Genomic DNA, 16,240 nt, shown 5'->3' with positions numbered 1-16,240 from the left:
CCCAAAACTCTGCTCTCCTGGAACTGAGTCAACCTCTGGCAACTGCCCTGGTGACAGAGCCTGAAAGTGTCCACTGACCAGCATGAACCACAAAGCTTGTAGTGTGTTTGCCCCCCTCCACCGCTGAAATGTACACTGTGGGCTAAATACTGCTTCAGTACTATCTCAATAGGAGCTGCTTTGCTTATTGTACCTCTAGTACAATAAGCTTTTCTCCATAGGCGGCCCAGTCCCTCTGGGTTGTCCTTTCCACCCCGTGGCTATGTACAGTATAGTTTGTGATGTGAAGCAACTGAGGACGCGCCTGACAGACTTCAGATGGCTTTATCTAGCATAGTGTGCATACTTGGTACCCCTTCTTTCTCAATCAGTACACTTAAATTCCACTTCCTGTTTGCAAAGTCATGCTTGTTTGCATATTGGTCTTCTGTGGCACCCCAAAAAGAGGAACTCGTTCAAATAGGGACTCCCCAGGACCACAGAAGAAACAGGGTGTGGGCCTTTCTTTATAGTGGGGTAATGGGCATGTCTGTTTTGGAGACATTTCCAAATTAAAAAGGCAACTCACATGAGCTTTAAAAGAAAAGAAAAACACCACCTGACCCTCACATGACATGACTTCCCCATCACACTCATCGTTACTTCTGAATTGTATTTATTTAGAGCCTTTGGTCTCCTTGTGGTACCATAGGAATGCCTGAGGCTTTTAATATTCTTACGGGCAATTTGAAGACACATAAATGACATTATGGATGTATCATATGGTGGTTAAATGGGAAATGTGGGTATAATAGCTTCCTAAACCTAAAATATTTTTTTGTAGACAATGATTTTTTTATTTTTTATTTTAGGAAATGCCAAGTTACATGATTTATCTTTTAAGTTTGTCTTTAGGTTCAACACTTTATTCTGTTATTAATTTAAACTTGAGGCTTTAGATTGTGATAGTACCTTATGAATATGTCAAGCTACAGTCTATACATTTTATATATGTGTGTGTGTGTGTGTGTGTGTGTGTGTGTGTGTGTGTGTGTGTGTGTGTGTGTGTGTGTGTGTGTGTGTGTGTGTGTGTGTGTGTGTGTGTGTGTGTGTGTGTGTGTGTGTGTGTGTGTGTGTGTGTGTGTGTGTGTGTGTGTGTGTGTGTGTGTGTGTGTGTGTGTGTGTGTGTGTGTGTGTGTGTGTGTACTTGTACAACTACTGTATCTTTGTGAGGGCCAGTTTGAGCTTTAGACCATTGGAGTGAGGACCACGAGAGTAAAGTGAGGACATTTTGGCCGGTCCTCACTTTCTGAGACCCCTTTAAAGGCCTGTTTGAGGGTCAAGACTTGGTTTTAGGGATAAGGTTATAATTAGGTTAAGGGTAGGTTTAGGGTAAGGGTTCGGGTTAGGCCCTTAGTTGTGATGGGTAAGGTTAGGGTAAGCGGCTATAGATTGCATTGTGTCAGTGAATGTCCTCTTAAAGATAGATGTGCAAGAGCGTGTGTGTGTGTGTGTGTGTGTGTGTGTGTGTGTGTGTGTGTGTGTGTGTGTGTGTGTGTGTGTGTGTGTGTGTGTGTGTGTGTGTGTGTGTGCTAGAGAATCCATCTTAACCATGTAGCTGTGTTTGAAGATGGTAGCTTGTTTCAAAAAAGATAAATATTTATAATATTATCTATAAATTAATTTATTAATTAATAATATCCCTGATCACCCTGTCAGGGTTTATTTTGTGATAACAAAAGTTCGGGGTCAGCATTAAAAAATTTTTTTTTTTTTTTTTTTTTTTTGCAATGTTTAATTGATCACAAAAACAGATACAGAGTGCAAGACGTATTTTAAAATATGTGATTCAAAGCTGAATCTTTACACTGCTCCAGTCTTCAGTGTCATAATCCTTCAGAATTCATTCTAATATGATGATTTGCTGCTCAAATTTTGTTTTTATTATTATAAATGTTGAAAACAGTTGTGCATAATATTTTTGTGGAAACCATGATTTTGTTTTCAGGATTCTTTGACAAATAGAAAGTTCAAAAGAACAGCATTTATTCGAATATATATATATATATATATATATATATATATATATATATATATATATATATATATATATATATATATATATATACACTTCCGAATATTATATATATAATATATATATTTTTTTTTTTCATTACTAAATGTTGTTACTGATACTGTTTTTAAAACAGTATAAATATAAAGTATAATTCTTTGGATCCATTTACTTCATATTCACTTCCTGTAACTATTTCCTTTGCAGACTCCCCATCACTCTTCGGGCTGGACTGCGCGGCGACAGCAGCCCGCCCCCCGCGTCCCCCAGCCATGTCGTCACGCATCGGACTGCGCCTGCAGCTCATGCGGGACCAAATGCAGCAGGAGGAGCAGCGGGAGCGGCAGCAACAACAGGCGGCGCCCATGCATTACATGCAGCCTCGCATTCCTGGCCAAACTGCACCCTCATCAGCAATCAGCGCACCAACTCACTTCCAGGCGCCCATGCAGGTGCCTGTTGAAGTGCTAAAAGTAGGTACATCCACCATCCTGTGTGTGCTCATCCGAATTTGGGTGTGATGAAGCGAATTAACAAAAAGGAAAAAAAGCACTTTGTCACAGAGCCAACAATAATCGTAAAGATTTAAATGGACCCTTTTCGCATACTGTGATGATGCATTTCCACAGTTATTAATACACAATTGATATAAAGTCTAGCAAAGTTTTTTTTATATATATTTTTTTTTTAATGTACATTAAAGACTACTTTGGGAAAGATTTACTAAACGGCAAATTAACACGGACCCACAATCTAATAAAAACGCAGATGGGAGAGGAAATTTCTGCGAGTGATTTACTGAGAATGAGCCAATTCAATGTCATGTCAGATGCAAAATCAGTTAATACATACTCATCTAATGCCGGAAATACCACTAAATTGACTACTGCAAAGAGCAAACCAAAATAAATAATCTCCACCCATAAATTTTGCTGACAGGTGCAATAATACAATAATCTCATATGCAATAAGGTCAGCCGCAAATAAAAAGTGTCTATTTCTCACTGCGTGTCTTTAGTAAATCCTAATAGCAGTTTTAAATGCCAAAAGAGGGTTTGCACGGGCACAAGCTATTAGTAAATCTGCCCTTTTGTGGTTTAGTACCTTGGCATTCATTTTCAGATGTTATTTATTGATATTGGATCAATTGGTAATCCAAAAAATATTTTTGTCGTTTCTGTTCACCACTATAGAAGTTTACCCAACTATGAACACTTCTGCTTCTGAGAACCCCAGAAATGTGAAAAATGTCTGTTAGTTGAAAACCTTTTTTGGTTTTCATGAAAAGCCTGATAGGTGTTTGTGGGAAATACTTTGATAAGATAAGAAATGCCCTCTCCCTTAAACCTTGCCAAATTCCATCTAATCATTGTGCAGCTATGTGTTCTGTAGTATGAAAGAGCTCCCCATGAGACCCTAATCTTGCCTTCCATTGGGTAGTCTAGCCGTGCTCCGGCCACCCTAGTGGTCCCAACTGGATGAATGAGTTCTAAGGAGTGCACGAAGACCAAATTAGGCAAGATTAAGTACTCTGGTAATCTCCTCTTGTATTGCGGTGAAAGAGTAGTGGGCAAAGTCCAGAAGTCAGTGGGTCGTGCAGGACTGACCACGGCTTTGGTGTGCCAGATTACATTTCAACCAAGATCAAAAACAAAGTGAGGAATATTTGTAGAAGAATGCGGTGGAACGGCAGCCAGGTAAGAGGAAAGAGACAGAAAAGAAGGGCGACTCTGACATGACTTATACAGAGATAACACACAGGAAGACATTCTTACAGGTGACATGTTTCTGTCTGATTCCATCTGTTATCCTGGATTGTTATCAGTTAGTTTAAAGAAAGCGACTCTGTGCTCAGTTGTACATGCATGGAATTTTGAGTATAGGTGTGTGCGATGTTATGAAACTTTGTACTTCACCTACAATAAGTTTTTATCCCTGTTTTTTTTTTTCTTCATTCTTCTTTTGGAGCCTGACAAAACATCCCCATAGTTTTTTTTTTGAAGCTTTAGAAAGTTGAGGTTGTGGAATTTATTGTAGAGTTATTTAATCATTTATTGTAGTTACTTCTAGTGCTTCTTTGAATAGACAGTAACAGGCTTTGTTACTTGCTCAACAACTTTGTGTGTGGTAGGCGACTAAAAACATTAAGGTTTTAAGACAATAATATCTGATAAATTACTTAGGAACCGTTAACAATAGAGATATATAAACAGTCAAACTGATTTTGAGTCTATGTAAATTGTTTCAAATAATAAAAAAACAATACTACTAATAATATTAATATAATTAATAATTAACTATTATGCATATTATGGTGTTAATGTTTACTTTAAGGTCATTTAATTGTGTTTAAAAGCATAAATAAAACTACTTTTACAACCGTTCTAAAGTTTTGGGGTCAGTAAGATGTTTTTAAAAGAAGTCTCTTATGCTCACCAAGTCTGCATTTATTTGATCAAAATTACAGGAAAAACTGTAATATTTGGGAAAGATTATTACATTTTAAAAATGCTGTTTTATATTCTAATATATTAAAAAATGTAATTTATTCCTGTGATGGCAAAGCTGAATTTTCAGCATCATTACTCCAGTCTTCAGTGTCACATGATCCTTCAGGAATCTTTCTAATATGCTGATTTGCTGCTCAAGAAACATTGAAAACATTTAAGTTGTGCTGCCTAATATATTTTGTGGAAACCAATGATACATTTTATTCAGGAATTGACAGTTTAAATAAACAGCATTTATTTGAAATAGAAATCTTTTGTGATGTTATGAATGTCTTTGCTGTCACTTTTGATCAGTGCATCCTTGCTGAAAAAACTTACTGACCCCAAACATTTTAACTGTAGTGCATCATTTAAATCCAGTTTAAATAAAATGACATCTGACAATTGGCATGTTGGTTATCATAAATCAAACATTAAAATAATCTGTATCTAGATCATAAAGTAATATTAGTCGACTCGTTCTTTAATTATCATGTTTAACTGAGCCAAACGGAACCGGTTTGCATAGTCAAACCTCTGTTTTGCTCAGACCAAAGTAGTATTACTTTCTTGAGTGTAAGTGGCAATAACTTGTGGCACTAGCATGTTGTTGCTAATTTCCCATGCGGCCAACCATGTGTTACCTCAGGATTAAGCAACGGTAGCTCGTGTTTCACACAGAGCGTATTATTTAGCTGGACATTTACCACCACCGTTCCTAGACTGAATAAAAATATGTAATGAAGAGCTCCATGCTAGATGCACTTCTAACCACAACTAACCTTCTGTAATTTCACCTCTGAGAGCTCAGAGCAACTGGCTCTACCCAAAATTCCTTTACATAGCCTTCACGGAGAGGTTTAACACCAGGGAATTGCCCTCCCAGACGCTGTCCCCGGTTTACAGCTCGTGTGTGTAAATTGGAGTCCTGTATCCTTCACTTACACTGCCTATAAAAGTTTTACTTGCTCCATCATGTTCTTTAATCTTTCAGTTAAATAATACAAGTGATTGGACTGAAACTGAATAATTTGCAAGCTGAAGAGTAAAGGCTTTCATCCACTAATCCTGAGGCTTGTTTTCATTCAGGAATGTGGTTGATGTATTGTGGCTAATATTTTCCATCAGTATACAGGCATTGGAACTCAGTTTTGTTGATATGCATGCTCGCTCAAATATGAGCACATGCAAAAGTTCACAGGCAATATGTTGCTTTGCTAACACTTAAATCCTTTTGCTTTTCATCACTGCACATCTATCACACATTTTATCAAATGTCAGTTTTGTGTACTAAATCACTCAGTTAAAGACAGTCTGGCTTTGAAGTGAAAGAATGAGGCCAGTCCAGTCAGACGTCACCCCCGCTCTGAACCTCCACCAGCAGGTGCCTGTGTGATTCATTGAACCTCTCTAGAGGCTCTTTCTGGCCCCTGTGTGCTCCGTACATGCCTAGATTTAAACCCCACAGTTGCATAACCATCTATGACTGTGGCTCTAAAACATAGCTGGCTGAGACTGAAGGCTTTGGCTTGTTGTTTCTTTTCTAATGTGTAATGGTGACAGTAAAAACACTGTACTTTCCACTGGAATAGTAAGTCATGAGACATGCCAGATGATGCACACATTTTTTAAATACTTTTGTGTACTTTTGCAAGGTATTGCATTCTTACATTTCAAACTGTCAAAATATATTTCCACTACCGTACATTTGGAGACTGTTTTTGAAGGAAGTCTCTCTAAGGTTTAATTTTTTTAATCAATATTACTGTTTTCTATTCAAATACATTTTAAAATTTCAGCAGCCATTATCACAGTGTATCATGATCCTTCAAAAATAATTCTAATATGCTGATCTGATTTGAAGAAAGTTCAAAAGAACAGCATTTATTTGAAATAGAAATGTTGTTACATATATAAATGCCTTTACTGTCACTTTTGATCAATTTAATACATCCTTGATGAATAAAATAATTTATTTCTTTCAAAAAAAGGTTTTTACTTATCCCAAACTTTTGAACATAAGTGTACTATTATGTACTATTAGTGTACTATTACTAGTACTGTTCTATTATATTATAAAAGCAATACAGGTTTGGAACGACATGAGAGTGAAAACATGATGACAGAATTTTATCATATATCATATATATATCATATCATATATCATATCATATCATATCATATTTTACAGGTGCAGACCCATCTTGAGAACCCCACAGACTACCACATTCGACAGTCTCAACGGCAGCAAGTCAAGGAGTACCTGTCCACCACATATGCCACCAAGCAGGTAGTACACGCTGTCACAAGCTTGGTACAGCCCTCTCCACCCACCATGCCCCAGGGTCAGACAGGAAACGTCCAACCAACCATGCCCTCTTCTTGCATGCGCACTGAGCAGCTCATGAATTCCGCTGGGAACAGCGCACCCAACAGTCCCATGGCCATGCTCAACATCGGCTCCAGCCATGAGAATGAGGTAGTTTCTTAGTTTTCATACAGTTGTGGGTTGGAAACATGTCCAGGCCTGTTTGAAATTATAAAATTATAATATATGGATAAAATTATACTTTTCCCATAACATATCTTCACATTCATCAATTATTAATTTTGATGTCTCAACACATTTTATTTACAGTTTGTATATATGTCACAGTTTTATATTTAGCACCATAGTTCCTCTTTCAGTTCACAGAAACCTAAAGTTCAGTAAATGACAATGTCTTGCTCGTCTTTCATACGCTTTATGATTTTCTCCATTTCTCACCCTTGGTTGGTGTTTTTTTGCCCAGGTGCACATAAAGGTCAGAGTGTTAACTAACTTAACTCCATTGTCATTGGAGTTTAAGTGGCCAATTATGGCTGTTGAGGTATAATTACAGATTAAAGAGTGACAGGGAACCCAGGGCAGGATGGCCCTTTGGAACGAAGCAGACTTTGGTCCTTCCTTCCTTCCTCCGCTCCCAATGCCACCAAATCCTATGGGATACTAAGTGAATGTTTGCTTGTGGCACACTAACAACCTTTATGAGCTAAGCTACAGAGGGATTATGTCTGTACGGCTCTTTAGAGGAATACATCTTTCATCAGTAATTTTCAGTGATCTTATAATTAGATATTTACTCAGCACAGTTATTTTGGAGAATTTATAGCAAAAATCTTCAGTAATCAAGTGTACATAATTTGTAGAATGCAAATGCACAAGGTGTCTAAATTCTCCTTATGTGTTTTTGACAAGATGGATGAGGTTATTGATGACATCATCAGCCTGCAGTCCAGTTATGATGACATCCAGGCTTATATTGACCCTGTGGTCCAGATGCCAAACACAGTAAGTAAAGACTTCACTCAGTTCAGGCCTTTTAGTCGTTGATATTGCCGCCTGTGACTAATACAGATCACTGAATCCCAGAAGGTAAGTGGAAAATTGAGTGAATAATTCCTGTTTGTGATGCACAGTCTGCGTCGTCTTGTCTATGAATAGGTCTATTTTTGAAACCCCCGCAACCTCGTACTTTGACAATGGAGGAATTATGCTGGATCCATTTGTTGTGCTGCTTTTTATCAGGGTTATAGGAATGAAAAGCATCTTTGTCTGATTTCCAAAAGTCACGTCTAATTATAGCAAAGCACCATCTCAGTAAAATGAAGCAACTGTTTTTCTCTCATGCAACCTCAAAATGCCTTATTTTCTGTTTAGACTCATCGAGAACTTTGCCTGCTGAATTTTTTGTGCTGGATTTATTGGATAACTGATATTGGGACCTTGCCAGCTTACTTTGACATGTCTCAGGGGAAATGTTTTAAGTATTTAAAATGTTTAATTGACTTAAAATCGTGGCCTGATTTACTCAAGGGAAGACATTGCGTTAGAAATCAGGAAAGTGGGAGCACTGTGCTTTGTATTTAAAGTAACTGCCCAACATTAACAATTAAGCCGCTCTCAGTTAGAGTTCAACTTGTTTACAAGGCATTTCGTGAAGGTGGGGGAGCAGGGGGGAGGTTTGGGAGAGAGAGGGCTGGGGAGGGGAGGCTGAAAGTCCAGATAGGGGAAAGTTCAGTGTTTAGTGGTTAGGAGAAAGTAGAAGAGAGAAGGTCCCTGGGCGGCTCAAGTTAGTCTCTTCGGAGAGGTCTAGGGTGAACGACAAGTGTGTGCAGCAATGAAAGATTCAGAGGCCAGTATGAAAGACACAAATAAAACTTATGCTATTGTGGAGGTTATCGATGGAGAGAAGATTCAGCTGGTAAGGCCGACTTTTTCCCATCACTCTCCTTTCTGCAGGCCGAAGAGGGGGGTGGGGTTGTTTAGTCTTGCTGCTATTTGTTTCTGTGCATCTGATTCCTAGAAACTAGAGGGACTAGAAAGAAAAAAGCCAATGCCATGGGCACTTTAAAGACACCGGTAACCTTGTCACACACATTTAGCTGTACACTTATAGCAAGTTGTGCTCATATATCTGTAAATGGCTCGTTGTTTATGGCTGTTGTTTAGGTGGACCTGCAGGGGAGCAACTGAGTACAACTGTTTCAACTGTTAAAGAGATAGTTCACTCATTAATTACAATTTCTGTCATTGGTGTTCCAAACATAGACACACAGTGGAAGCCAGTGGGGTTCATTGTTGTTTTGGACCCCACTGATTTTCATTATATTGACAGAAACTTCAAAATATGTGTCCCACAGAATAAGAAAAAAAGCAATACAGGTTTGGAACGACATGAGAGTGAATACATGATAACAGAATTATATTATATTATATTATATTCTTTTTAACAGAATTTTATTTTTACAATATTGAGTGAATGCGTCTGATTGAATCTCCTATTGACCAGTGTTCTTAGGGATCTATTTTCCATTGTAATGATTGATCTTTGGTTCCAGACTCTCTGACTTGGTCCTGCATACAGGAATCATCACGCATAAGGAAGTGCTACTGTTGGTTTTCTTCTGTTTACCAGCAACATATTTACCTGAATGAGTCACAAACCTTGCCATTTTTTCCAACCATTCTTTCCATATGCAAAGGTTCTCCTTGATAAATTATGTTATTATGCTTATCCACAGAACAATTAAATCCCTAATCCTGGTGGATTTGTAATATGGCCATTGAAAAAGCAAATGGTGCAAATAGTCTCAGATTTGATGAGGTACATCGACCACTTTGCTCAATATTTAGTGTGCAAACTATATTTTTCTGTGGGGTATTAGGGTTTTTAAAGGTCGGAAAATACTTGGGGGTGAAGAGGTGGGGTTTCAACTCCTAATGAGGCTGCTCTGACCCTGTTGACCATGTCCCTCTTTGATCACGGTTTCTTTGATCAGTGATTAAAAACATCTAAGGATGGAATTCCCTAAACCGATAGGGCATCAAACACTTTGCATTGTGCGTACACATACTTTGAATCATCGCCATTGTTTGTCAGGAAGCGGCATTTATAAGTTCACACCCTCTTTTATACACTTTCCTCTTGATTTCTCTTATCGCATCCGAAATGCTAAATGAGCCGTTTCTGTTTTCTCAGTATGTCACTGAGGCGTGCTTCGGCAAGAAATTGGTCGTAAGAAAATCGTAAGGATTTATGAAACGGTGGTTGCACGGTTATCCAGAAGTAATGGCTTCGCGTAACGGGCACCACTCTCTTTGCTGATTTTTTTTTTTTTTACTGTTGATTTGTGTTTGTTTGCCTTCGTGCTTCACAGTAGCTTCTGTGATAAGGTATCTGAGCTGATTTATCTGTCACGGCTCATTAGGAGCTCATAGCCGGCTCGCTTACAATTATACTCTGACACTAAGATGGAATAAAAGATACAACTGGTATAAAACTATAAAGACCCAGATAAGAAAGAACATAGTCAATCATTTCTCTCACCTAGAAGCAATTGCCGAGTGTGATATTTTTTTGTTTTATCTCCATTATCTCAAGTGTTTATGGCTTTGCTCTAGAGATAAACTGAGTGTTTATTGGGTTTCTAGTGATTGTGATGATTTACCAGGGTTACGCTGAATATAGCTTCATAAAAATGCCATTTGCAAGACAAACTAGTTGTATCTTCTCCAGTAAGTAAAGCATAGATTGCAGTAAGGATATGCAGTAGTCTTCAAATAAAGGGGAATATGTTTGTCAACTGTACCCATGGTTTAGTTTAACTGATACTCAATGGTTTGAAAGATTTTTGTCTTAGCAGCTTTAAATACAGCTGTTGTCGTCTTACTCACCAAGACTCACATATAACTCTTTTTGCACTGCAGCTCCCGCTGTCCAGCAGCCATTTGGATGTGTACACGGGGCCAGGTATGTCCGGATCAGCTATCGCCATGACCAGCAACTCCTGTCCTGCAAATCTGGCCATAAAGAGAGAGCTGTCAGGTACATTCTCTAGAAATGTACAAAACAAAGCACTGCTGCACACACAGACATTACTGTTAGGAACCACATACAATTCCAGCTATGGCATCAAAAGTTCCTGCAAAAATCTAAAGTTTAGACACATTATTAGCACTACTTCCCAGATTTTAGACTATTTTACAGTAGTGGTCAAAAATAATCCATGTGAAATAAAACAAATGAAAAAATAGGAATTATTTATCAAAATTTATCAAATAAAATAAAATAAAAAAGTTTGTCAACTAACTTCTCAACCAATTTCCTGTCTCACCTTATTGTTTTTCCCTATTAAAAACCATAAAAAATATATGTAAATATTTAAAACATTTGTTTTGCTAAGAAATCCCAATGTAGGATTGATTTAATTCATCTACAGAATTTATATGACATTAAAAACATACATTTTGTCAAGAGTGTCTAAACATTTAACTGGTAGTATATAGTAGGTTATACCCTTAAAAAGAGTGTATGTAAGTGATCTGAATTATGGGAAGCAAACATGACATCATTTTGACATCAAATTGATGAGAATGTTAGATCATACTCAAAAAAAAATTTTGTTTTTAATTTTTTATATCATGAGTGTTGTGTCTTGAGTAATGTGTTGCTGTACTAACCAAAAAAAAAAAAAAAAAGGAAATTGAGCAGAGCCTAAAAGACACTGCTTAACATTTGTAAGACACGAGAGAAACTTTTCTGGTTAAAATGTAAGCACATTTCACTATTCCAAGGCAATGTCACTTATCACCACTATTGCAAAGCCTCATAAATCCAGTTCTGACAGCATTTGCGTGTATAGCAAAACATGTTAGTTGACGGCATTGCCTTTTGTTTTTGGCAAGATGCTGAAGTTCGGGCAATGGCTAAAGAGAGGCAGAAGAAAGACAACCACAACCTGAGTGAGTATGCGCTTTTCCCCCCTCATTTATTTCAGTTTACAACCCCTCACAGTTTAAAGTACACTATCTCCGCTAGTGCCCTGCCATTGACACCCCCTGTCACCATCACCTCTGGGCAAATTTAGCTGACAGCGCACTATACTTTGGTCTATCGTTAACTCAGACAGATCCTGCTGCCGTGGCTTTAAAATGTAATTGCCTGTGGCATTTCACAAGTATTGGAGTTGTACAATAAGGAGCTTGGCCTATTCCCAAGTACTTTGGTATAAGAGGATATATATTGCTAGTGCATTATAAACAATTTACACACCAGAACTGATCTCATTTCCCCTCATTAGATTGAGTCAGAAAACAAATAAAAAATGATGGCCACATGATGGTCAAGGTCAGACATCATGCTATAGAAATGAAAGTCTGTATGAGAAAGAGTGGGGTGGATTCCTCATTTTCTCCTAATACTACAAATTTTTAGTATTACCATACTAACAAAAATGGGTTTTTTTGTTTTTCTTTTAGTTGAAAGGAGGAGAAGGTTTAACATCAATGATCGAATTAAGGAGCTGGGCACCATGATTCCCAAAACCAATGACCTGTAAGTTTGTGTTGTTTATCTGAGCATTTAATTTCATACTGACTAGGGGTGAATTTTGTTGACTTGGAGATGAACTGTAGTATTCTTTCATTGAGAAGCACTTGACCTCCTGGAACCTCTTGTGTTCAGGGATGTGCGCTGGAATAAAGGCACTATTCTGAGGGCCTCTGTGGAGTATATTAAACGCATGCAGAAAGACATCCATAGAACCAGAGAGGTAGAGAACAACTTCAGGAGGATGGAGATGGCAAACAAACAGCTGTGGATTCGTATTCAGGTGAACATTCATTCAGGACTTATGTGACATAATATAGTCATTACAAAAATAAAACCTAAAGCATCCGCTAAGAATAATAGTCTGTGACAGTATGGAGAACAATTGGCCTAGCAACAAGATGAACACTGAAAACCATATTAAACCATATGAAAACGTTAACAAAAATTAAATGGAAAATATAAAAATAAAACAAATTCAAACTATTAATAAAAACTTTAATAGTATCTCAATGATCCTAAAATAACACTGATATAGAACAATACAAATAAATTAAAAACCAATCTAATATCGACACATAACTAATATGGTATGAATATATTGTGTTTCCCCACTCATCATACAAAAATACATTAAAAATGAGAACTGGTATTTTGAGAGATGTTAAACTGACCATCTTGTTGTGATCTTCTTGTGCTTATTCTCCAGGAGCTTGAAAGGCAGGCCCGAATGCACGGCCTCCCCAGCACCTCTCCATCGGGCCTGAACAACACTGAGGTTCTAAACCCCTTCGTCAAGCAGGAGAGCAGCCCTGAAGAGAACCACCTCCCGCATCAGCCCCATCTCCCTCCTCACTACCCCCAGCATCAGCAGCAGCAGCAGCAGCAGCCCCTGTCCCACCCTCAACTCCACCAGCACCTCCACTCCCAGCCCCCACTGCAGTACCCAGCAGTGGGCAGCTCCCAGCACTTTGACTATGCCCAGTCGCTGGACTTGTGCAACGGCGGCATCCCGGGATATCAGGATGGCATGGGGGATCTCTGCTCGTTGGGCGGAGGTGTCGCGCCGATGGGAAAGAAGAGCGAGCTAGGCTTCTTGCTGATGGAAGAGGCCCTGTCGCCGCTGGGAGGAGACCCGCTGCTGTCCGCCATGTCCCCCGATGCTTCTGTTGACAGCAGCCGCCGTAGCAGCTTCAGCATTGAGGACTCGGACATACTGTGACCTGGACAGCCTTGGACAGCCACGTTCATATGATGCCACACACACACACACACAGATATTGCATTTAGTCTGGCACACTGTTAACGGGGAAAGGTGCGTTTTTGATGCGTCCTGCCTCCATGAAATTCAAGTTTAGCTCATTTTTGATTTTTAGTCTGACATTTTTTGCTCCACAAATGTCATGCACGTTGATCCATTCAACTAAACAAAGAGAACTGATATGCTTGAATTCTGTCACCCAGAATTGTCCTATATTGAAACTTTTTTGTGACATGTGAAGGCCAAGTATGGTAACCCATACTCGGAAATTGTCCTCTGCATTTAACCCATTCAAGTTAGTGCACAGCACACACATTAGGAGTAGTGAGTAGTGAACACACACACACTGAAAACCGTGAAAACACACTCCCGGAGCAGTGGGCAGCCGTTTTGCTGTGGCGTCCGGGGAGCGATTGGTGGTTAGGCGCCTTGCTCACACCTCAGTCATTTCCTGTCGGTATTGAGAATCGAACCGGTAACCTTCGGGTACAAAAATATGTACTCCGATACATACAGATCGTCTTGAAGGCTATGAAATAGTGCTGTTTTGAGTCTGAACTTTTACACTCCCTGCAATATAGCAGTGTATATTTTGAATAGTCCAAACAAATTTAAATCTGCCTTTTAGATACACTTATTCACCCTAGAATTGTCACAGTCCAAACCACACACTCACATTCTCTATCTGTAGAATTTTTTTTTTTTTTTTTAGCTTTGACATATGTCAGCCTTTCCCACAAGTGAGACTGTCACACTTAATGTCCTCTAAATCCAGACAGAAATGATTATTGGAGCATTTTATTTTTTTATACCGCCACATCTGAGCTCTTAAACACAGTGCCTGCTCTATCAGAGCAATATGCAAAGGCAGCTTATCCTCAGACAGTTTATCAAAACGCAGGAAGGACAGGGTTCCCACAGCCATGGAAAACCTGGAAATATCAAGGAATTGTGTTTTCTTCATTTAGAATAATACATTAATACAATCTTAGTTGTATTAATCTTAGTCCTAAGAGGTGAATCATGTTTTGGGGTTTTTTTTTTTTTAATGAGTTATACAGATTCACAAAACAGTCTGAATGATTCATTAGTGAATCAGTCTGAATTTAAATTAATTTGTAAAAGTGACACTGAAACTTGAAAGGCCCTGGAAAATTCATTGGTTAAAGTGTATGGGAACTCTAGTAGGGCCCTGTAATGTCCATGCAGAAAAATGCAAGAAGAAAAAGGACAGGTCATACTCAGGTGTGACTCTCCACCAATATGGAGAGACTTGGAAATAAAGGTATCAAAGAAACCTGCTCTATTACCTTTTAGCATTAGTTTTAAACAAAAGCCTTTTTATTTATATATATATATATATATATAGACAACAATATATAGATATAGATATATATAGCTGCTTTAAGCAATGTTGAGGCTTCTGTTTGCTGGCCAGACCAGGTGCTAGTGTGACAGTACGTTCAGTGGACAGTGCAGCAGAATGTAACATAAATTAACTAGTTAGTCCTGTTGCCACACACTCCTAGTAAGGTGCCTTAAAGCCAAGGCCGGATTCTTCAAGCACACACTGAAATGCCCTCTTGTATTGGCACGCTGTAAAATAAAGCCGACAGCTGTGAGCGCCCATTTGTCCAACTGAAGTTCATACAGCCCAAGGTGCCTTTCAGGGAACCTGGATCAACATGAAATTTGATCCAGCTTTTGAGCTGTACACTGAAGGATGTTTAATATATAGAAAATGTACATGTATTATAGGTTTTCTCTCTTTTTTTTCTTTTTTTTTCAAAGCACTGGAAAAAAATACTATTTTAATTTTATTGATATTATAAAGATTTTATGAAGCGAGTTTTATTTCAAATGTTTTATGCCACTAAGCCATTTAAATGTACTTTATCTGACCTTTTTTATTTTTTTTCTATCACTGCCGAGCCATTAAAATATAAAAATATATATATTTCTGCCATTCTATTATACAAGTGGCAAGTGCAGAGCCATATTATATTTTTCTTTTCTCTTTTTTTTTTTTTTTTTTTTTTTTTTTGTGTGTGTACAGAATCGTTAAAACACATTAGACTTTTAAGAGATTTCAAGAACAATGTGTAATGTTGTTTTTATATTGATTTTATTCCTTTTTTAAGAAAAAGACAGTTGAGGAAAAGTGATACTGTTGAGTAGTGATTCATTGTTTTCATTCAATTTTAATTAAAACATTGAGAATGTGAATTTTATGTATTGTACAGTTAAACTAAGGTGGCTGTGTTGAACATGAGCTTTAATAGAACCTATGCGCTGTCCTCAGAAACAGCACGATGCTCCTCCAGTGTCTTATTGCCTAACCACCTCTCCCTGTTTTACTGCTTTATTGTTTTAAAGGTACAGTTGTGCTGAAACAGCACCATTCAAACCTCATGAATTAGTATTGAAAATACTAGAGACACTTTTTGTGATAGTGTATTTTATCCATTATTATTGCAGGTGTATGACTAACTGGATCATACACCGAATTCAGCTGAGTTCAAACCAGCCAACAGCTCGCATTAAGAGTTTGTTACTCTATGCAAAT

At 38.1% G+C, this 16,240-nt stretch overlaps 1 protein-coding gene across 3 annotated transcripts in view; it reads left to right on the top strand.

Annotated features, from left to right (window-relative positions):
- The window catches only part of tfeb (transcription factor EB), a 33,981-nt gene extending 19,017 nt beyond the window's left edge, over positions 1–14,964 (top strand). For 2 of the 3 annotated variants that reach the window (XM_084395030.1, XM_084395031.1), the window contains exons 3-10: positions 2,261–2,526; positions 6,734–7,021; positions 7,781–7,873; positions 10,793–10,910; positions 11,771–11,827; positions 12,344–12,419; positions 12,549–12,696; positions 13,123–13,782. In XM_084395030.1, the coding sequence (XP_084251156.1) occupies positions 2,326–2,526; positions 6,734–7,021; positions 7,781–7,873; positions 10,793–10,910; positions 11,771–11,827; positions 12,344–12,419; positions 12,549–12,696; positions 13,123–13,635 (1,494 nt within the window). In that variant the 5' untranslated portion in view covers positions 2,261–2,325 and the 3' untranslated portion in view covers positions 13,636–13,782. Of the gene's footprint in view, positions 1–2,260; positions 2,527–6,733; positions 7,022–7,780; positions 7,874–10,792; positions 10,911–11,770; positions 11,828–12,343; positions 12,420–12,548; positions 12,697–13,122 lie in introns of all 3 variants that reach the window. The other variant, XM_084395032.1, reaches the window with a different exon arrangement.
- The last annotated feature ends 1,276 nt before the right edge of the window (positions 14,965–16,240 follow it).

The sequence above is a fragment of the Rutilus rutilus genome (genome assembly GCF_951802725.1).
Source record: "Rutilus rutilus genome assembly, chromosome: 22".
Classification (NCBI taxonomy): Eukaryota; Metazoa; Chordata; class Actinopteri; order Cypriniformes; family Leuciscidae; genus Rutilus; species Rutilus rutilus.
The sequence above is the reverse complement of the archived record's forward strand: the minus strand, read 5'-3'. Positions and strand labels throughout refer to the sequence as shown.